The 23,151-nt window shown below is 40.2% G+C and overlaps 1 protein-coding gene across 6 annotated transcripts in view; it reads right to left on the bottom strand.

The window, feature by feature from the left end:
• The window catches only part of khdrbs2 (KH domain containing, RNA binding, signal transduction associated 2), a 79,269-nt gene that overhangs the window by 34,492 nt on the left and 21,626 nt on the right, over positions 1–23,151 (bottom strand). For all 6 annotated transcript variants that reach the window (XR_014624284.1, XR_014624285.1, XR_014624286.1 and 3 more), the window contains exons 3-4: positions 9,828–9,944; positions 1,178–1,324 (exon numbers count right to left, since the gene is read on the bottom strand). Coding sequence is in view for 3 of the 6 variants with exons in the window: in XM_084375802.1 (XP_084231928.1) it covers positions 1,178–1,324; positions 9,828–9,944 (264 nt within the window). In the remaining 3 variants the exon portion in view is untranslated. The remainder of the gene's footprint in view (positions 1–1,177; positions 1,325–9,827; positions 9,945–23,151) is intronic.

Below are 23,151 nucleotides of genomic sequence, written 5' to 3'. Positions count from 1 at the left end.
CATGTATGTAACACTGTGATCCTATCCTTTTACTGAAGTTACGTAGTCTTTGTTTATATTTGGCGGACCCTGCCACCTCTCTATCTTCAAACAGTGTTATAGGGACCTTATTTTACTCTGAGAACAGCTTGTGAATTCACTTATGGAAAAGATAAATATGTATGAGTTTGTTTTATTACCTCATTAATATTGTAAACATCAACATTCTGAGTTTTGTATTTATTCTCTAACTACACAGTGCCTCGTTAAGGTAAAAAGTTACATAATGTTTCTTTAAACAAATTGTCCTAGGCATCCGAGAGAGATGGGGAAGGTCTTATTTTTAACATCACCTTACAATCACATCCACCAAAAATCTTTACATTGAGCCCTGAGGGGTAATGTCGTAAACTTGACTGAGTCTTTGGTGTCAACGCTGTCCCCAACCTGAACTTTACAACAAATACGTTCAGCATTTACTCGGCTTCCTATGTAACATCTATCATTCTTTGTAGACTTTCAAATTTGAAGACGGAAGAAAAACTGGTGTGGAAAAGACGTCCGGCGATTAGAGTATTTCGCCTGAGAGCTAACACATCAGGAGCAGATGAATAACCCTGTGTTTCTTTCGCTGTTTGTTGGCACAGCGTTAAGTCATTTGTATTGGGAAGGGTATGAACTGCTCCGTGCAGATGCAGTATCATTATCCTCCTGGCCCAGTGAGCAGGCATGCTTGTAAGAACATTGGCTCGGTGTAGGAAGAAGCATGAACTCCATAAAGTCGACTCATGCAGCACAACTCCTCTATTAGGCTTGTCACATTTGCAAAGCTTGATTAATATTTACAGCTTAGACTCAGCAAGTGTACACAACATGCACATTAATTATTGCTCACTTCTCCGGGCAATAAGTTGCTGGAGTCTTGGAAGTTGTTCCATACTGCACTTTAATTGCTGAATACATTATTTTTCATTGTGAGTAAGGGCATGCAGAGGAGAGAGGGCTGGTTGTAATGCAGGGAAAAACGTCACACTTATATCTTACTCCTCTGTAAACAAACCCTGGGTACTGAGCACTGTTTGCTTTGTGTTAATAAGCCTGGTGGAGAAATGATCCAGTCAGCAGTGATGAGTGATGTTCACATGTGGCGCAGGAATAGAAATTAGGAGGACAAAATGAGGTGAGGTCTTAAACTTACTGGAACTAGGAATTTTTTAATTTCCTCCAAAGCGTGACTCATGCGGGAATAGGCCTCTCCAGGTGGAGCAAAGACTTCAATTAAAACGTGAAGATCATTACTCAGGTGGGCGTATTTGGCCTCTCCGCTGTTCCTTAATTCTTCTTCCTGCGGAGTAAAAAAACAGAAAGTGAAGGATTTGTGTCCATGAATGAGAACTCAAACGATTAACAACAAAAGTATTACGTTAATTCTAACAAACATCACATTACATACTTGTTTGGATTAGAGTATACTTATTGAACTGTTGCATAATTACATATCAATGAATAAGAACTGTAGAAACTTCTGAATGAATGTCTGTAACACAAATACTAAATACAGGATAATATCATCATCATACGTCAATGTATATATTTATATTATGTATATTATATTATAAGCTTTGCATGTATATTTGTATGTGTGTGAGTGTGTAGGTATGTATATGTACATGTTATATTTGCTATATATATGGGCCTGTTTGCAAATATATTTATAGATAATATGTGATTTATTAATTGTACATATAGCATATCGAATTGTATATAGTGAGATGGGAGTGTACGAAGGTAAACAGGTTCAGGCATGTCAATGCTTGTTAATGAAATGTACTTTGTAAAATGCTTTTCATTTTATCATGCTTATTTGTTGAACTGATTTAACTTTCTGTTTTGTTTTGTTTTGTTTTCACATGTCCGAAATAAATTTGTATTCATTCATTCATCATTTAGTCATTTAATTAAATGAACTGTTAATATTTTATTAAAGACTCGTTCGGACTAATATTTGTTGCTCTACTAAAGGTTGCCACTGCAGTTTTGCTTGCACTTGCTTTTAGCGTTTTAGGTCATAGAAGGAGAAATTTCAGGTGGCTTAGTGTGAAAAGCAAGAAAATACACAAATTGAGGAGGGAGGCTGGGGTGGATGGGTCAAACAAACACGAGACTCTGTGAGGAGGGAGTCGGTGTTTGTGTCCTGTGGAAAACCAAAAGTCAACAATGACTTTTTAAACTTCACTAAGTCTGTAAACTTACATAACGTCACTGTCAAACTGTCTGAAAATGTCAACTCTTCATGAGCTAAGACACAGCCATGTTTTCAGCTTTGTGGCAATGCATGTTTTAGATGGTTCAGTGACTTTGTGAATGGTTTGTTTGGCTTAAGAAAAAGTAGAATTGTCTCAACTCATACGGGAGCACTCCCTCCTTCAGTTTTATCAATAAAATCAAGAACATAGTTCATTATGTACTACAGTATAACTCCTGTCACATAACGTTAACATGACTCTTAACCCAAACCACAATCTTTTCCTCAACCTAACCAAGTTGTTTTGGTGCTCAACCTAACCAAATAATGACTGTTTCACAACATTAACCAACTGTTTACCTTGTTACCATGACAACGAGGGTCATCTGACTATAATGACACGTGACGAAGCTCGCCACAATTAGTCCTTTCCTGCACGTCCAAAACATATGATGTGAACGGTGTTCACAATAGAGGGAAGGCTTAAAATGCATGACATGACAAACAAAATGTCATTAAAAGTCGTGTAATAAATAAAGTATACAGCATCCCATGAGATCATGCTATGCCAATTAGAATGCTAATGGCTCTGTGTGCTAAATGCTAACATCAACATAATATAGCATGCTAACATTTTTCTATTAGCACTAAACAGTAAGTGCAGCCGAAGTAGCAGGAAGGTATTAGCTTAGCAGGTGTTTGGTCATAAACCACATTACAGGACAAATCAAAACATTGACCTGGTGATGATGCTAAAGGAACATTTACTGTAGATCAGCACCAAAGTCAGTATGGTTCACACTCCAGGCACTGTCGGCACAACATATTTCTGTTTCTGTCTGGACCACTGACGTATGTAAATATGGATGTTGCGGCTCCACTTCCTCCCATCGTCCAAAAATGAAGCCAAAATATCCCAGACCGGAGCGCCGGTTAACGTCCTTTGGAACCAGAATCTGTGCAGAAGTGATCGTGAATTGAAGCTGCATCTCGATTTCCCGCACACATTCCCGCTCATTCGTGAGGTTTCAGGGTTCAGCAGTCAATCATGACATCACAAATTCCCTTTTTAAACCAAACTTCAACTACTTAAAACGACACAAAAACCATCTTTGGGAATAATTTATTTGACATGTTCTTTGAGTGTTCAGTTTGTCCCATTTGCCAACATGGAGCAGTTGAGATGTTTTGGCTTCAATTTCGGGGAGCTGTCAGGTCGTTCATGTTTACAGTCAACGGTCAGCACCAACAGACATCCTGTGAGCCACGATACTAGCTTGGTTAAAAACCGACATCCAGCCATATGAAGCACCTCTGCACTCAATCAGAGAATGAAGAGGTTTTGATGTGATCGTGACACGCAGCTCCACCTTTTCCCCTCCGTTCATCAGAAGCAACAGTCAGGGCAGGCTATCACCTACAGTAACATTAATGATTTAGTTTCAAACAAGAAGCCACTTGAGCAATCACTGCATCGACAGGAAGACGCTTGTACCACATAGAAAAACATTTCCGAATGATATGTGGCCTTTTCCTCGCTCGCGTAAAGGAACGACACCGCGAGAATAATTACTTCACGTCTGACAACGACAGCAGAAAACGACAACCATAACAGACTAGATAGAACAGCCCGGTCATAGATTCTGGCAGCAGGGAGGCTGTTAGTGAATGTTTTTTCCAATAGCAATTGCATTTTTTGATTTGTAGAGAAGAATGTCTGCTGGCTCCGCTCCAGAACAGCTCCAGGAAATGTTTAAATGGATAGACATGTTGTGACCCAGACATGGCATTCAGCTCAGATCATGCTGATGGTCAATAAATGATTTAGTGAGCGCTGGTGAAAATGGATTTTAGGTTCCTTGGGAAGTAAAATCAAGCAGCGGAATGACAGAAATAATGCACAGGCAGAAGTCACAAGTCAAAACTGTCAACCTTACGTACGAAACAGACTAATGAAGCAACAAGGTGCAGCTGGGGAGGCAGTGGACTGATTCGCTGATGAGAAACACACCGAGGATGCCTGGTGGACAGGTGGGGCCATGACAAGTTCGATAAATAAAACAGAAAGGGAAACGCTGCAGGTGTCACCGTGGCAGAGACGAGCAGCAGGTGCACTGCCATTTCTGTCCTAACGATGATTCACATTCAAGATTGCTCTCTGACAAAAAGTTTGCCAAGGTCTCCAGGTTCTCTCGTTCTCTCATTACAGATTCCACCACAGTCAGCATAAATGGTGCAAGACAAGTGCATGCAGTTGTTAAAGCAGCATTAATTGATTGTTTGGCCATTTGGAGGCAGAGGAACAAGCTGTAAACACAACACTGACACACATATATTATCATCTTGTGAGGTTGGCATGGTGGACTTGTTAGCAAACAGTTGCCTATCATCAATCATTCACCGATTAATCACCGTTGTGTATATATATAATTTGCATTATTATTTTATGTATTTCTATGTTTTTATTAGATAATTGTTTACTGATTGATTAGTTTTCCTGTTTATTTTGTGTGTTTCTTGTTTCATTATTTGTTATTTGTTGTATTTTCCCAAATTGTGTCATACTACTTTTTATTGCTTTTTTTATATACTTTCTTCCCTGTAATGGAGCTGGGCTCTGTTGTATTAGGCAGATGGTTTCTTGGCCTCTCCTGACACATTGGTTAATTTTTATTATCTGATCTGATCTAATCTGATGTGTGTGCAAAAAAAAACAAAAAAACAATCACTGTTAAGAATTTAACCGATTATTTTATTTGATTGCTTTTCAATCATACCAAACAAAATACTGATATGAGAAAATATATTTAATTAAAATAAAAGGAATATGGGTTGGACTTTTTTGGGCCAGGTGTTGAATAGTGGCAGACGAGAGCTCTGCAATTAAAACAAAGTCATTATTTTGTGTCACTTATCATTCATGTAATTTGGTGTCTGTTCTTTGAATGTAGCCAACTCTGATTTTGCATCGAACATAAATAAAGTCATTGGTCAAAACTGTTTTCTGAATGAAGAACGTTCAACATATCTGATATCACAATAATGATTAACTGATAAACGATTGTTAAGGCAGCTGACTATCAATTAAAGAGATGAACGGTTATTTGCAGTCATGTTTCTGTCCGTCTGACAAACATTCACTCTCATCACAGCTCCGTTTTGGGGATATCTGGCAGCTCATAAGCCGCTTAATTCTCCACTATGTTCACCAGCTTGTTCTTAACTTTGTTTGTCTGAATTTTAGTGCTGAGTATGGAGCATTCAGTGAGTTTATGGGAGCAGTGAGAAGGAATGGAAATAACAAAGTCGAGGGCCATAAAACCAAAAGAGCGAGTTAAAACATAAAATGCTTTGAAGGGCTGAGGGGGGGCGCAGTGTCCGGTTATTGTTCCCCTTAGACATTGTCAATATAAAAATAGGTACTGCGATTTTAAAAACATTATATAATAAAGATGGCTCATTATTAACACCAGCTAACAATGTGTTTCTGACACTGCTGGAAACTGTAGCTACTCATTTCAAGAGCCACGCAAATGCAAGCAATTTCACAACAATCCTTCGAGCAAGAGAGTTTATATTGAGTTAGGACAGGGGGCATTGAGTTAAAGTAAGTCTACGAGAAGGCACTCGAGTAAACAAAAGATGTCAGTCCGAGCTCTTAATGCAAACTGTTTGAAAGTCTGATGATGAGAAAAACCCAATCACCTCTAAGTCTTAACCCAGGCCCCCGAGGAGCCCTGCCTGAGGCTTCACACCGGCTTTAAAGGCTTAAAAGATCTGTAATACACCTCCGGGCCAGTCCTAACTGTGTTTCAAAAGAATTAGTTAAATTGTAAAATCAATTCTGCACTGAACAAATAATAAGAAGTGATGTCAGACCTGGAGTGGAGATGTTTTTTTGTACCTGTTAGGAATGCAGCTGCTGCATACTGAACAATGCAGGGATTATTCAGCCATGCCAAAGACTTTTTTTTATCATTTTCCTTTTTTTTTTTTTACCTGTATTATCATCCTGCACTGCAACAATAGGGAAGTCGAGTGCTTTGCTCAAGGACACAATGATGGTGGCTGTTATGAGGAGCGAGAGAGCCACTCGAACACTTCATTCGGCCAGACAATCTGCGGATTCAAACTTTTGTCCTTGCATCACAGGGCCGTTCTCTACCCTCTGGGAGGAATCAGCTTTAATTAAAAATCGCTCCAATTTTCAGCAATGCTTTCACATTCACTGTCAGGGAGCCTAGGTCAGTCTGAATCAGATCAGAACGTGCACGTGGGCAGATGATCGTGTCTCTGAGCTGTTTCACTTGAATGCTGGAGAGACTGCTGCACACGCAGATATACATCAGTTACCATGACTGTGGTATGTGTGTGTTTGATCGGTCGATATTATATGTTTAGGGGCTCAGACATGAAATTCTCTCTAACCTTGCAGTGTTTGTGTTAACAGTCTTGAGTCAGAGAGGTGAAACGAGGACTCCCTGCTTCAGCGTTATGACTCAGCACCGTGTTAACCGGGCTAATATCTGTGCACAGGGTGTAATACTGACCATATGGTGTATTAGGTCTGGGTGGCCTGCTCTGATGCTAAATTTCCAAACCTGAGATGTTGCCATGCTGCTGGACTGATGCACCCCACTGAGGAGCTGGATGAGACGGCAGAAATGTGCTCATGCTTGTCATGTTTGCACCACGCTGGCCTGTGACCAGCCGCCTCAAACGGCAGCCAGCCTTTCAGTCACGACCTTTAGGTGTCAGTCTCATCACGGAGTCCTTCAGACTGTGCACACAATCAATATTGCTAACAGAAAACGCCGAACACTAAATGTGATCGTTTCAGCAGCCCTTCGTAAGAGACGAGTATCAGGAGTCTATTATTATCCACACATCCTCCAGACTGCAGGTGAATCCACCGTGTCAGAGGCGTTCAGTGATTCATTTATCAAATGATAAAAAGACATCTTGCATGCTGCATTCATGTAAATAAACCTTTATTTTGCATTTAGTTTTTGTCGTTAACGTTTTAGCACCTCTTTGCTTCATTTTACACACTGAGGACAAGTTAATGCAGCACATGGGTAAACTGAATGGACTTAGTGGCAGGAGGCCAAACTTTTAAATGAACTCTCACACCGGCCAAGAAAGGCTCTGGCAGAGCGTTCAGACTTCGTCGGAGTGAAGGCTTTCAGCCTCACAATTAGGCTTGAAAAGAAATCCATGCGAAAAAAGGTATTAATTTCTAATTACAAAGCCACCCAGTTATTGAAAAATGGCCTTCATTAAGTTGACCTATCCAAAAGCCAAAAGATCAGTGGGTTGAAACTGCACTTTTAATGTATAAATTAAACAACTACCAAAGGCAAAGAATTAACTTTGAACCTCTGCGCCTGAGTGCTGAGAGAAAAATACAAATTTGGTCGACATTTCCATAAAATGTCCATCTGCTGAGAAAAAAAAATGTGCGACACGATCTGAAGCTCCTCAACAACAACCGGGCGTCAATCCATCTCCTGCTTCCTGACTTTTAATCTGATATTTCTCTTGAATTTGTTCATGAATTTAACTTTCATTTCTTACTCTTTAAAATGTTGCTATATTTAGCTTCACACTGTGTCAATGGCCAGAAAAATTAAAACACAGATGCGGCTCTACCTCTGTAGTGCTGACACTTGAGAATTGAGACACTTGTCCATTGTTAGCGACTGTCTCTAATTCTGATCACAGAGTTTTCTGCTGATTAAGTGTGATGTTGTTGGAAGCTGCAGAATAGCTGCTAAGTGATCTTGAGGTGTTCTTGACTAAACCTCCATTAAATATTTATTCTAATCACAATGATGTCTTACAAAAACTGATTTTCGGGCCACTTGAAGGCAGCTGAAAAAAGCTGTAAACACAGCACTGGCATATCAACAGCAACATTATAAATCACACTGGAGCTGTGATTGTGTCCACCTGACGAATGTAAATCCAATATTCACACCTTATTAGCTCTGTTTTTTGGACCTTGTCCACACGTACACTGGTGTTTTTTTTCTCCTTCAATCTCAAAAAAGTTCCTGTCCACACCAGCGGTATGAAAACGCAAACGCAGGCTGTCAAGTGCACACCAAAGCAACAGGTGGTGATATAACCTCAACCTCTAAGGCCACGTTGGCCAATCAGAAGCCTGCCAAAGAAAGGAAACAAGCCGAACAACCCTGGTTTGTCTACACATAAACACTGAAAACTGCATTTCTGAATATCTTAACCCTGGCAGGAGTTTTCCAAAGCTCCATTTTCAGTAAAACAGCATTGACGTGTGTATGGAAGGCCAAAAGTTTTGTTTTAAGAAATACCATTGTACGATTGTAACGGCCTTGGTCTCTACCAACGCCTGAAGGATATTTCTGCTAATTGCTGGTAAATGCTCCACTATGTTCACCAGCTTATCTCTGAATTCAGCCCTTTTTAAACAGAGATCCTGCAGCAGTGTAGTTAAGAGGACCCATATCATTACACTGCCTTTTAAATCGGACCAAACAATAATGCTGCCGTAGTGTGGGATTTCTGCAGAAGCAAAAGAGACTTGACATCAGGGCTGACATCGTCTACATCATGCTGCTAATCTGCTAACTTCTTTATCTCTTCTGTTTATTCTTCAGCTAGCTGATAATTACTTTTAAAATTCCCAGATGATGGGTCGCACACATGACACTTGTCCTGTCCCGCCTTCTCCCTTATTTTACGCCGATGTCGACTCAGCTCTGTTACTTCCTCGGCTGCCAGTTCACTGATGGAATGTACGTTTTACATTAAATGGCGAGGGGGTATAATGGTAACATCGTCTGCAGTGCATTTTCAGAGCTTTTTTGCTGAAAACAGCTTCCTGCTGCAGATAAAAAACACACCGTGAGATGTGAGAGTGAACCAAAACTGTAAAGTTGTTGGCCCGACAGCTAAACAATGAGCTCATACTTAATCTGAAGGGAGCTGCCTGCAACACCTTTCACATTCTGATCTGATACATTTCTATGATACAAATATTGATTGCAGCCACTTAAGAGTAGTTGTAACAGCCTGTGCATTACTTTTCCCTCCACATGTTCTTGGCGTCCTGAAAAGCAGCTCCGGTTTCACCATAGTGGCGGCAACACTGCAGGTCTTCTGTCATGTCTCGATGTCTGAATCGAATGCTACAGTAAGAATAGCGATGTAACTGTATAGCAGCTCGCTGAGACCTGTTACGAGCATGAACACCAGATCCAGCAGGCTGCCTGTGAACACGCTAGGGTAAGTTTGGCCCCAGGGAGCCGCAAGTCAGCAGGATAAATGACTTTGGCGAAGAGATTCATTACTTTGCATTCATAATTGACTATTACAGAATATGCTATTAAACAACAGCACGCAGAAAAACATTCCCGTTCTCTCCTACATATGTTTGTCAACTGAGAACCATTAATTCTACTCTGGATGTGATTCATCTCAGTTACAGCTCAGATGTTGTTGGCTCGAATATTCTCGGAATTTAAAATGCTTTGTTTTTGTCAATATTTCCATTCGATCGATATCTCTGACCGACCGAACAACCATGTTTCAACACAAGTCGATATATCCTTCTTCTTACCTTGTCTTTATCTCTCATGGAGCCTTTGCCGAGGATGGACATCTTCACACCCGTTTCCTCTTGTAATCGTTTCATGGAATTTCCCCGTGGTCCCAGCAGCTTCCCGACAAAATTAAACTGTGACACAGGAGAAAAAAAGCAATCAGACACCCTATCAGTGCTTTCAGCATGTGTAAGAGGAGGACAAATAATGATAGAAGATGGCTTATATCTGGACAAATGTTTCTGAGGCCGCCTCTCCCTTCACGGGTTGGATGTTAAAGAGGAATTTGATCCATTTGGAGAAAAGGTTAACCATGAAAGGTGCTTGCTGCCCATTAGTCATCTATTATCAATATAATCTCACATTCCATTCACCATTCATCATGTGGGAAAAAGCTGTAATGTAGCCTGTGATAAATCGATATAATTGTGCTCTGTACGTAGCACATTAAAGGTGACTCTCATCCAGCATAACTCATGCATCCATCCATTCGCTTGAACTGTGCCCTCGCTGCTCATGTATCTTATTGCCGTTTCGGGTCATCCATGTCATACAGATGAAAAAAGTGAACATGGGCTCAAACCAATAACGTTCCTGAGACTATTCCAGAGGTCAGTGCTGAGATAAAGTCAGAAATAATGAGTTTCTTCCCAGTGGGAAATTAAGTAATACTATCCCGATGACAAACTATCTGATTCAAGCCTCGGGGCTGTGACTATCATTTCCCTCTCGCTGTGCACCAGCTAGTGTTCATATTGAGAAGAGTAGCTCTGGGTTGTTGCGAGCACAACACTGCTGAGATTAGTGGTGATTAATCTGAGGGGTGGATCTCGTAACGCGACTGCAGTCAAATTGGCAGTTTGTGATGAAAATATGAGCAGAAGAGCAATTAGAAAGTGTCATTTACTGCTCGAAACAAACTTACACCAACTCACTGACTATTTTTTCCTTTTTTTAAAAATTGTAATAAACTGTTTGACCTTCAGGTGTTTGCTGTTGGATGAGATGATAAGAGGCCCCCTCCAGAGCTGAACAGGTGGTCAGCCGCCCACCACAACACACTCTGGCCAACCCTAAAATGATATTAACCTTTTCAGAAAGCAGCCTCTCCCACTGTGGCAGAGCGGCTAATAACTTCACTGCCAGCTGTGTGGCTGCTGCAGCTCAACTCTGACAACTGCACACTCAGCTTATTTCACCGACATCATTAACATCATGAGTGAACGCCCTAACGTCTCAGGTTAGGGAGGCGCCAGGGGACGCCATAGATGAAACCAACTTTAAAAAAAAAAAAGCATCCCCACTGTCCTTGGCCGTCCCCTGATCTGAATGATTAAGGCACCTTTGTCGATGCCTTTCTTCACAGGGGTTGCTTTTGACAGGACTATCCTATAGCTGGCAGGGAGCTTGAGAGCAGATGGTCGTTGCGGCTACGTCGAGAACGCGCTCGCTGGGCGGTAGAAGAAGAGTGGCCTGTTTTCATTAAGCTAATGAATGTCTCGAGCTACTCTGCCGCTCCATGGCGAGCAATTTGGGCTTTAGAAAGGGGCACGGTTCGGTGTTAAATGAGGTTTGAAATGATGCAATGTGCCCCCTGCGGTCTCAACACTGATAACTATGCAGATATCAGATGGAAGGGTGTTGTGAATGCAACGATTACGACGCGCAACAACATTTTCGACAAATATTCAGTGATACAATGGGTGCCCTCATCGACTTATTTGTATTTCATGAAGTGTAACTTCTACACGAAGGACAAACATTTAATTGAGAGCTTTCATGCAGGATGAATTCTAATAAATCAATCTCCATATTCATTCCGAAAAAGCCATTTCTATAATATTCTAGGTCTACAAGGCTTAAAGCAGGAGGTGAAGGATGAATTGTGTGACGTTAATGTGAATCTGCAAACCTGCTAATGCAGCTGAGCAAAGCACTTTTCCTAACAACCTCCATGACTGAAGCCTGCTTCTTAGATTATGATGAGCTTTAAAAATCCTCCTCATAGTCGAGAGCCCACTGCACTGCAACTTACAAAAACACATCGGCCTACAAGTAAACAAAATACCATCAGTTTGAGAAACACATTTACCAATTTGACCATGACGAAATACACAAACAAATGAGAAAACACAGTCCAGTAAAAAAAAAAACATCACCCTGCAAATACAGAAAAACACAAGACAATATTGATCAAATGTTCTTCTGGAAATGACTTTTGTTCCTTTTTGTTGTGTGCACAGAATTCCTGTATTTGGTTTGTGTTCTCTGTATTTGCATCGATGCATTAAGCTGCAGCTTTCAAACAAATGTTTTTTACATTTTTTTTACACATCCAAGTCTTTTAAAAGGTCTTAGAGAGTAGAACTACACGCCCTGTGAACTTCAGTGATGTGTCATCATGTCAAGTCTGCCATGGTGTGAGACTGCATAGCTATATATATTGGCCACTGACTGTCAGTCCTGAAGACTACAATAATAAAACTGTGCACTTTGACCTCTACAGCCTGTACCTCTGCATATGTCTGTATCGTGATGTGGTTGAATATTATTTCAGACCTACAGTACATGAAACGTTTTAATAAAGTAATTGTTTTACACATTCATAATAAGTTCCTCTTGCTTTTCTTTTTTAGCCAGAAAACTGGAAATTGAACTGCATAGCAATGAATTGTGGGTAATTAAAGTTCAGCCCATTCTCAACCCAAAGCAGACTCTCTATAGTCTGCTCGAGGGCCCTTGTGGAATGAATAAACTGTGGGCTTGTACAACATTCAGCTTACATACTTTCTGCGAATGGGCCAACAAAGGGCAGCAAGAGCAGTGAAGTCTGATAAGCAGTGTTGGGCAAGTTACTTTCAAAATGCAATACTAGTAACCTTCATTTTAAAGTAATATATTACGTTACAATATCACTGTCTGTGTAGAGTTATATATTACTTATTACACTACTTTTTAGTTACTTTCAACAAAATGCCCAAATAATCTATATAGAACAATTAAATAGCCAAGATCTTTTTAAATAAACAAATGGCCCTGTACACAGTGATGAGCAGGTAGACAAAGGGTCAAAGTCCAATATATTATGAGATAGGAATAAATATTTTTATTTGTAGGCTTAGTCATATGAAACGCAATAGACCTATACCTTCTATAATGTAGTCAATAATGACATGACAAGCCTACGAAATACAGCTCATTTCAGAGACTTAAGAAAGAACTTATAGGCTCGGTTATATTAAATACATATATGAATATGGTTTAGTGCGGTGTGAATGGATTCTTAAAAAAACAACAAACGCTTCACTTCAGTCGGTTACGCGGATTGTAACGGGTTACATGACTTAACTGCATTATATTAATCTGTTACTGCTAAAAGAAATACATTACTGTAACCCCCAAAACTGCTGATAAGTATCGTCAAGTGTCACTCGAGTCGATGGTGCTTGGGGTTTAAATGTAAAAATGTAACAAATCTGGGGGTGTGGAGTAACAAAATAGTGAGCTTACCATATGTCTGTAGCCAGCTCCTCATCTCTGCACGAGGCTACATTAGCTGCTAGTAGCGTAACATACTGTAATGTATGCTCATTATATAAAGTGTTGTTTAAACTCACTCAAATTACTATTGGAATTCAAATCACTTTAATTTATATAGCCCAAAATCACAATCACATTGGCTCAGTGGGCTGTACAGTGAAAGTCAAGTTACATTATGGGTAAGTGTGGCACCAAATGCATGCAGTAAAAATCTCTGGTTTTGTTGCATTAAAAACATCCTTTACAAGTCCAACAATGATACAGGAGTGTAGCTAAATCGGTGTAGAAGTCTTTTAGGGCCCGGACACCCCAAAGTTGACATCGAAGAACTAGTGACAACAACGTGGGACACACCGCAACATGGCCTTGACACTACATTGGCCATCGCTGACCGCTTTGGGCCTATTTGTTGTTGTATGTCCTGCACCATTGGCATTATTTGGCTGTTGTCAGCAGCTTTTTCAGCCTTTGTCGCCACCAGTTCTTTGATGTGTGTTTGGTGTGTCTCGGCCCTTTAGTCACAGTACCCTGACCTCTCAGAATCACTGTAGATATGAGCTACTCTGAGCACTTCAAACAGTCCACCTGTCGCATGGTCCTTGTCATTATATCTCCATATACTCCTACATTTAGTAATGCTGGTGTCTGCGTTCAGAAATGTGATCAGTTCAGTGTCAACTTCAGTACAACTAGGCCAACGTTCTTAAAATGAGTTTCATAAGTCAGTCTGTTATTCCCCAAACTTTAATATTAAAGATGGCTGTGATCTACGTTTATCTTCATGTGGTGTCAGACCGCAGTGACTGAGACTTTAAGGTAAATTATTTAAAGGTTTTGGAACAAATGAAACCCTTACATTTTTGACATGGGGCACTTTGTAGCTGCAACAAAGGCATGTAAACCTGGGCATGAAAATGTTTTCTCTACAACAGAGGACCTGAGCCGGGAATGATCCACAACATGTAAAACAGCCAAACTTTATTGTAACCTTTATAAAGATGATGCTGTTCATCTTCATATAAATACAAACGCTCCTTTCATTAACTAACAGATCACAGGTGTATGCAGAAAAATGGCGGGGAAACAGACAAAGACAGGACATGGAAAGTAAAACTTGACAAATGGGGATGAACTTTCAACATAAAACGGGAAATCACAAAACTAAAAACAAAAACCATGACCAAAACCCACTGTTGTCGAGAAGAGGATTGTATTTATTCGATGAAAGAAACTGTTTTGGCTGCAGGCTGTAATATTTTATCTTTATTTCATACCTCTTCACTAATGTGCCCTACGAGGCCTGAGATCTCTATGAACACACAGTATCATCCCAGCTGAATTTCATTTTCCATAAACTCAAAATACTTTGAGAATATTGTGTTCTTTCATGAACCTGGTTGGTAATGCTGCTAAATTAAAAGCAATACAATCAGTCAAAGATAAATAAATAAAAGATCAAAAGAAGAACACACAAATGAAAATCAAAGAAAACCTCGGCATGATTTTATCTCCCAAACAAACATGTTGCCGTGTTTCAGTATTAGGTCAGTTCCATGGAAAGAATACAAACATTGACGTCTTTTGACTTCAAGGTGCCGTAGCGCTGCAGATCCAATAACAAAAAGAAAAAAAAAAGAACATTTCAGCTTTTAAGCTGGAAAATGTGCACAGTGGCCTCCCTTTAATGCAGTGCACCGGGGCCAGTCAAGATTTGCAGATGTCCTGAGGCACTTACTGCCAGGTTAGCGAGCTGTGCTATTGGGGAAGGTCCAGGTCCTGTGTGATAGAAGGATTAAAGCCTCAGGTAGAGGTTTATGCTTTAATGACAGCTAGGGATGACTGGGCTGTGAGCTTGTCAGAGGAGTGAGTCCTATCACCTCCACAGACATTAAAGAAAGCAGACGAGTGGTTGTTTGGTGCTCGCATGACGAGCAGAGGAGATTTGCTACTGTTCACTTGGAGAGTCTTTTAGAAAGGAATCAAATTATCAAATGGAGCGTTTGAAGTCGGTGTTAATACTGATAATCTGATATTAAGGTATGACTTTACAACCGTTGCCTTAAGGGAGGACGTTTCGCTGTCCAAACATTATTAAACAACTTCGGACTTATGCAGGCAGTCTTTGTAGGATCATACACTGCCCCATGAGAATTCAAAGAGTCTAAATCGCAAAGCGTTTCACAGAAAGATGAGTGAAACCATAAAACCAGTAGAAATAAAAAAAAAAAACACCCAGCATAAAGTTCATTTGCACTGAGTTAAAAAATAACCCAGATCTTACTGATGCTTCATCACAACAAACTGGAGCAGAATGTCCCAATAAAAATTCCCAATTCCCATTAACAAACCCTGAACAGCCGCCCTGATGGCCTCCACACAGAGACAGAAAACAAAACACACATCATCATTACAGTCAATTGGATCAGGTGACAAACAACTTTGGCCAAAAACAAAGCAGATGAGAAGCTAGCAATGCCAAAATAACAACTAATATGATATATTTAGGACTATGAAAGTGTTCCAGATCGGTTGTGTTTTGCTCCAGCAGCAGCAGCAGCAGCCACCTAGTTTTTCTGTTAGAGCAAAGACAAATCAATTTGTACAACCTGAGCTCCATAACAAGCTTCAGCCTCTAAATGACAAATGACTTTTCTGCATCGAATCTCCTCCACTTCTTCAGCGGAGTTCAGTGGAGAGGCAGAACATTACAAAAGATGTTACTGTGTCTCATTTTCACTCTTTATATAATGCAATAACGTACACATTGCAGTATGTAATATAATTGCTATACTGTTGGGAAATTAATGAATCAGAGACAAATGTATTCTTCAAGTGACACCAGGCATGTGCTGACAGACATCAAACTGAAACTTTAAAGGAGCAATATGTGAGATTGTAACATTCAAAAGTGGACTGAAATGATCATCAGAATGTGAAGAAATAAGAACTTTGACTTTATGTTAAGGAGATATCGCCGGAAGATAGCATGCTAACCAGCAAGCTACTGCTCGTCCCAGTCCAAAGCTACCGGGCCAGTGGCGTAAGCACCAACGCTCCCCCGGTTAGCAGCGATTATCCTTTACACTAATGATATGCTGCCTCCTTTTTGTATTGAGTATCAATTCAACAGGTGGCCAAATCTTTGATATTGTACCTTTAAAAAGAACTGCTATCTCACATTCAGAAAATTAAAGCAGCAACATTTGTTGTTTTGTTTTTGTGTTTTCTGGGCCACTGACATATTTTCAGCTAATAAGATTGTTAAAGCCAACTTAGCAGACAAATTAGCACAAATTTGGAGTCGTGTTTGTGTCTATCTGATGAATGTAAGTCAAATATTTACCCCTTTCTTTTATAGTTTAGTCTCTACCAACTCTGGAGACTTCTCAGCTACTAATTGCCTCGCTATGTTGACCAGCTAATCACTAATGTTGCCTGCTGTTTATCTGAGTTTTTTTGTTTCTACCCAGCTCTGCTTGTAATGATGTTGATGACAGCTATGAGTATGAACCAAAAAAGCAATGATGTGGGGCGCAAAACCAAAACAGTGGGCTGAAAGATGCTAAAACACTCTATTTATCTGAGGCGAACCGCAGAGTTGGGTGACATGTTTTCTATGACGGACTTCAACATTACACACAGTAATTAGATCCTTTGTTATTAATTAGAGCAGCTTTAATGAGGGGTACAATGCAATTCAAAACACACATTACTTTATTTTTGTTTTCCCCAGACCTTCCTGAGGCTGCCTCACCATTAGTTGCAATTAACTTTAATTTTCTCCAGCTGAGAGCAGCTCCTTCATTTCTATTATACCCTGCATCGTGAGACAATAGTGTCAATCAACAGCACACTTGAAAATCAAGTGAATCTATGCTGCATGCTGACATTCCACTTGAGTTTGTCACACTTTCAGAGCTACACATGCACACTGAAAATCCTGTTAGTCTTGTAATTCGTATGGAGCTTGGACACAGCATATGTAGGATGATTATATACACCAGGGAGTGTTTTATCTGTATTATATCTCAGCAGCATTGTGCCAGACAAAGTCATCACACAAACACTGACTCAACTGGATCCAAGGAAGAACCGTGATGCTATCAAACAAGTGCTTAATTTTAATTCACACTCTCTGCTCCCTCCACTGTATTCAGCACTTATCTAAGCAAAACACCTTTCCACATGATAGGCCTTTCTTTGGGACACTGACATCTCTGGGCAGACAAAAATGGGATTTCTCTATGGGTAGAGCGCGGCTGCTGCACTATTTAAAGGTCACAATAACCCAAGACTGATAAGCTCAAAATTGTGGCACCCACAAGGACACAATACGATTTAATGTGTTGTGGGCTGTGTGTGTGTGTGTACCTGCAGGATGATTGGTTAAAGCAAATACCCCGCGGAGGTAACTAGCTTGTTCAAATGTGACAAGAGTAGAAATATGTCCAATTTATTCAAATTAAAAGGGCAAAATCTTTTTTTTCATTCACACACACACACACACACACACACACACACACACACACACACACACACACACACACACACACAGACACACACACACACACACACACACACACACCAAATACTCCCAACTCTGGACTACCAGACAGTATCAGCCATTGAAAATCTATTTCATGCCCCAAGGTTATGAGATGCTAATCAAGCTGTCTCATTAAACAGCAGAGGATAAATTCTAGTTAAGAGATAATGAAAATGACTATGCTGATTATCTTAATCATATTTTTTGCTGAGTAAGTAGCGATCACTGCGTACAATTTCGAGACGTCCATTAGCAGCTGTGAGTGTATCATTTGTTTACATGTCAAACCGGGACAGGTACAGATGTACCTCCTCTTCTCCCGTTAGCCGAGATCAACCTCGTTTTCAAGGATTCATCACTTTTTCAGAGATTACAGATAGAAAGTGATGGTAAGGTCACCGGAGGAAGGCTTCAAGGCTGAATGTCTTTATCTTGACAGGCTGCGAGACGACAACAAACCTAATGTACATTTTACAGAGAGTGGTGCACAAAACGCACCAGTCGCCTCCAGTGAATGATGCCTTCAAAAAGCTTTAACCAAGTCTGAAATTTCAGCTTATTTTTGTATCCTATCAGGCAAATAAACAAACTAAACAAATAAAAAAATAATTTAGAGATACAGTTTGACTGGGAAGTCGGGATTTATTCTGTTTTGAGTAAATATGCTTCCCTGTCAGCTCTCCACCCGCTAATGTATTTCAGAGTCTGACTGCTAAAAGTGAATTTATTATTCAGCGAGTAAGTGTAGTGTGACATGTGCAATCTACTATTAGTTTACAGATGCCTTGTGGTACATCAGGGGATGATTTCTTGAGAAAATAAACCAATCAAAATGTTACAGTGGGTACAATATTGCAGTTGCACAACCTGGAAGTTGATGAGAATAATCCTAAAATTAACTTCACAGTGTCCTCACACTGCACAGAATGTATTATATTACAAAGTATATTATCATTTTAGAATTATTTTAGATTTGACAGGATGATTAGTTATGTGCTGAGGTTCATAATCAGGGTTGAGGAAGTCATGTAGTGTGCGATTGTAGTTGTGTGCCTGTCGTATAACAATGTTTAATACACTGAAACTGTCTCTTACTTCTGTTTGATCTGCTACTGCAGCAGACTGCTGGCAGCCCGTGCCCACAGACCATAAATGAAAATTAGTTTCTATCTATATGTGGTGCAATAAATGTGTGTATTGCCGTGCTAACTGAAGAGTAAAATAAAATAAAATATTCCTTTAATGTGCTGTGTTGGCACTGACTTTTGATTTTAAATGTAAGCTACTTACACGCATATTGTGTGACAGCAGTCGCTGTCTGTCTGACTCAAAGCTCGACAAAGTTTGAGTCAATTATTTGTTGCATTGTAACAGCCTTGATTAACATAAACCACCACAGAACAAGGGCCTCATTTATAAAACAGATTTACAATCAATTTCCAGCGTGTGTGTGTTTGTTTGTTTTTAATCCTCTGTCAATTATGTATTCATTTCTTGTCCTTTTCACTCTCTCTCTTTCGTCCACGGCTATTCGTGACTAGACCTTGTTTGTTTAATTGTTTATTCATTTGTGCTGGCATTAAAGAGGGGGAAATCACGAGACAGGTGCAGTGAGTTTAAGCCGATTTGAGATTTATAGAGCACAGGTGCGTGAGTTACAAATGGGATTCTTAAAGCGAGGGTTTTTGCGGGAAAATAACTGCACACGCTGCTCCGAAACTTATTTCTTTTTTATTGTGGGCATAAAAGGAGCATGTTTCAGCCAGATTAATTCCTATGAGTGCTTCTAACTGAAACACGTTCTTATGATATGCTAACAATAAGTAGGACGATTAGTTTTTTTGTGTTCTGCAGCACCTAGGACTAAACAGACTCTTTTCTCAGAGGACATTTTGACTCGTCAAAAAGCACAGCTGGACAGAATAAAATTAATGACAGCTTAAACTGAGGTGTTACAGAGCCAGTGGAATGATGCCATCATTAATGTTTTTCACAGCACCTGTGTTATTCCTTATATGACGCGTCAAAATGTCTGCAGTGGAAACGGTCCACAGTATCCGTCTGTCAGTGTTCCATAAAGAGTGATTTCATTGAATTACTTTGCATCTAATTACGTTGCAGGAAGGTGGCAGCTGTAAGCAGGAATTAGCACTATTAGACTGCTGAGGCAAGAAAAAAAAAACAGATTTATGACATTTTATTCTTTATACTCTGCTGCCAGTGACAGAAAGCCAGACTGGACATTACTGAGAAAGTCGGCTTCCACAGTGACATAAAATAAAACCAATTAGTTTTGTGCCTCTCGGTGGGACCAAATGTTGTCAGACGAAAAAGTCAAATATATTGATTGGTGAAAACTGGCCAGAATTCATATCTGTGCAGCCACAATGTACTAACATTTTTCACAACAGTAAATCCAAGCCCAAACAAATTGCTTTACGAAAGCAGTAAAGAAATTCTAACAATTGCAGCTGTTAAAACAGTGATTTATTACACAATATTATCAAAAATTCGGAATAAATATAGTTTTATTGCTTAAACTGCTAATTTTGTCAGAAGAGTTTAGTGAACATTGTGTCATTTCAAGGCCAAACTGTCTCAACTCTATGAGACAAACCTGTTCTGAACTCAAGGTCTTTGCTGCGTGCACCATCGTACTCATCTTTCCAAGCTCTGCTCTGCTTTTTGTCGCATCCTCTTGTGCACTTGATCAAAGAGTTCCTTCATGTGGCTAATTACAATTAACTGAAAGTGCAGTGTTACCAAGATGTTTAAGATAGTGACACTGCAGTCTTGTGGGCTGCTGACTGCGCATTTAGGTCGCAAAAGCTGTTGTTGGACAACTGCTCCATCCCCCTGGACTGCACTGCTGTGCTCTCTCTGCAGAGCCGGCACCATATTGTTCATTAGACAGCAGCAGGGTTTTGAGCCTGTAAATTTTTTGTTTATGACGAGACTGATTGACATTTTTAAAGCGTAGCTCAATTATCTGTCTCAGTGGTTCTCAGGGTTTTTGGACCCCGAGCTCCACTGGTTTTCATTAATCATCTAATCAGGAGCTGACTCACACCTGGGACACCAGGTGAATGCAATTAACCAGCAGGTAGGACGGAGACCGAGCACTCTATCTGCTATCTTTTCATTTTACTTCCCAATGTGTAGTCTCCAAGAGGAAATTGTTTTTTTCCTCCCAATAGAATCAGTATGCTGGACATGATTAGTGAGAGAAGATGTTTCCATTTAATTTGAGTCTCGAGGTGTTGGACTGATAGGTGCCTACAGTACAGGTACAGTATGTATATATACTACTCACATCTATCCTTATCCTCTAAGTGTATGAACCATACTTTACAAGCCATTTTGGAAGTCTTTTGCAAAAGCCATTACCAAAAAGTCTTATTCCTACCTTTTAAAGGATAAGTACCGTTTTTTACAACCTGGACCTTATTTCTGGCAAAACATATGATCATTTACTCACCCAGATAACTTTGGTGTCATTCGGCGTCGTTCGGACGAAATTAGATCCAGTGTAGCGGCGATATATCCATATAATGGGAGAGACGGGGCAGCGACACACAGCCTCTATATAACGCATTATCTGCCACGAAACTAGTTAATTTCATCAATATTTTGTTATGAAATGCTAGCGCTATTCCCCTCTGAGTCCGGGCTCGTCTATTGTCAACATCCGGGGTCTGTAGGCTGATCTACTACCTCTGACCTGAAAGATGTCGTCTCTGAGCTGCGCGCGCACCCGCGACAGCGCGGCTTGTTTACCTGTAGCTGCTACTGCTAGCTTGACCCCGGATGTTGATAACGGACGAGCCCGGACTCAGAGGGGAATAGCGCTAGCATTTCATAACAAAATATTGATGAAATTAACTAGTTTCGTGGCAGATAATGCGTTATATAGAGGCTGTGTGTCGCTGCCCCGTCTCTCCCATTATATGGATATATCGCCGCTACACTGGATCTAATTTCGTCCGAACGACGCCGAATGACACCAAAGTTATCTGGGTGAGTAAATGACCATATGTTTTGCCAGAAATAAGGTCCAGGTTGTAAAAAACGGTACTTATCCTTTAAGGGGCACTATGTAAACTGGCTCTTGCAATCTGCTATTCCTTGTATCCTTGTTTAGGACAAAGAAAAGGTTGCATAGTGCACCTTCAATCCCTGCTCGCACCAGACTAGTACAACCTGGGGACCTTGTAATAGTTGCCCAGGTCGTTAGTGATCTCAATCCTGTGTTTAATCCATGTTTCGTCTAATGCAGAGGCCATGTGGAAAAATGTGTCCAGTGCAAATCGCCATGATGGTGATTTGGGCTTGTATCTCTTTTTAAGCATCTGCTTTCTGTTTTCAGACAACTGAACGAGTAAGAAATTTGATCGCTGCTCACAGAAGTCAACAGCTGGTAGATCGGCTATTTTTACATGTACCTTAAAGTGATGACAGAGAAGGTTAGGACCAACAAAAGGTTGTCATATTATCAAGTACAGCCACAAAGCATCTATTGCTTGCATTTATAAAGTGCTTTTGAGAATATTTCAAAATATTAAGATCTATATTGTGTATTGCAATATAGCCTCAAAGTATTCTAATATTATTCTACTCCATCTCAACCAGCCCTTTGCATGTGTGCTGCAAGTTCAGGGAATATTCAATCTTCACAATTAAAAAGTAATTCCAAATGAAAAATGGTCTAACACTTGGCCAGAGAATGCACCTAATGAGCCAGAAACACAAGGACAGAGAGATCTCTCTGAGTCACTGTGGGTCTTCTTCTCCTAAGAAACAGGCTCAATTGGCATTTTTTTATAGATTTGAAATCAATGTAATGGAGTGAGGAGTTCCTGAACACAGCTTAATTACTTTTTCAACACTGATCCTGAGGAGGAAACAGCAAATTGATTTCTACGGTGTGTCCTGAGGGGCTCACAGGACTCAAGTAGGCTGGCCGAGCTCCTGAGGAGTAGTTAAATGTTCCTCTGCCCTCCACTTCTCTCGTCTTTCTCTAATGACACTGAAAAATCAGTAAACTACATTTTCAAACATCATGGGGCATGCCTCAACATAGAAATGAACTTAACTTGAGACACTGTCTGTGTTTTGTTGAAGAGCCATCCTCTAAAACTGTAACTGAGCCTCGGCAGCAACAACAAGAGGAAAAGTGACCAGAAGTGAGCTATTTCAAATGAGTACTGGGACACAAGAGGGTGTCACCAGTGTGAGAGTGTTGTACAAAGAAGAAG

This window comes from Pagrus pagrus (genome assembly GCF_965226575.1).
Source record: "Pagrus pagrus genome assembly, chromosome: 15".
Taxonomy (NCBI): Eukaryota; Metazoa; Chordata; class Actinopteri; order Spariformes; family Sparidae; genus Pagrus; species Pagrus pagrus.
The sequence above is the reverse complement of the archived record's forward strand: the minus strand, read 5'-3'. Positions and strand labels throughout refer to the sequence as shown.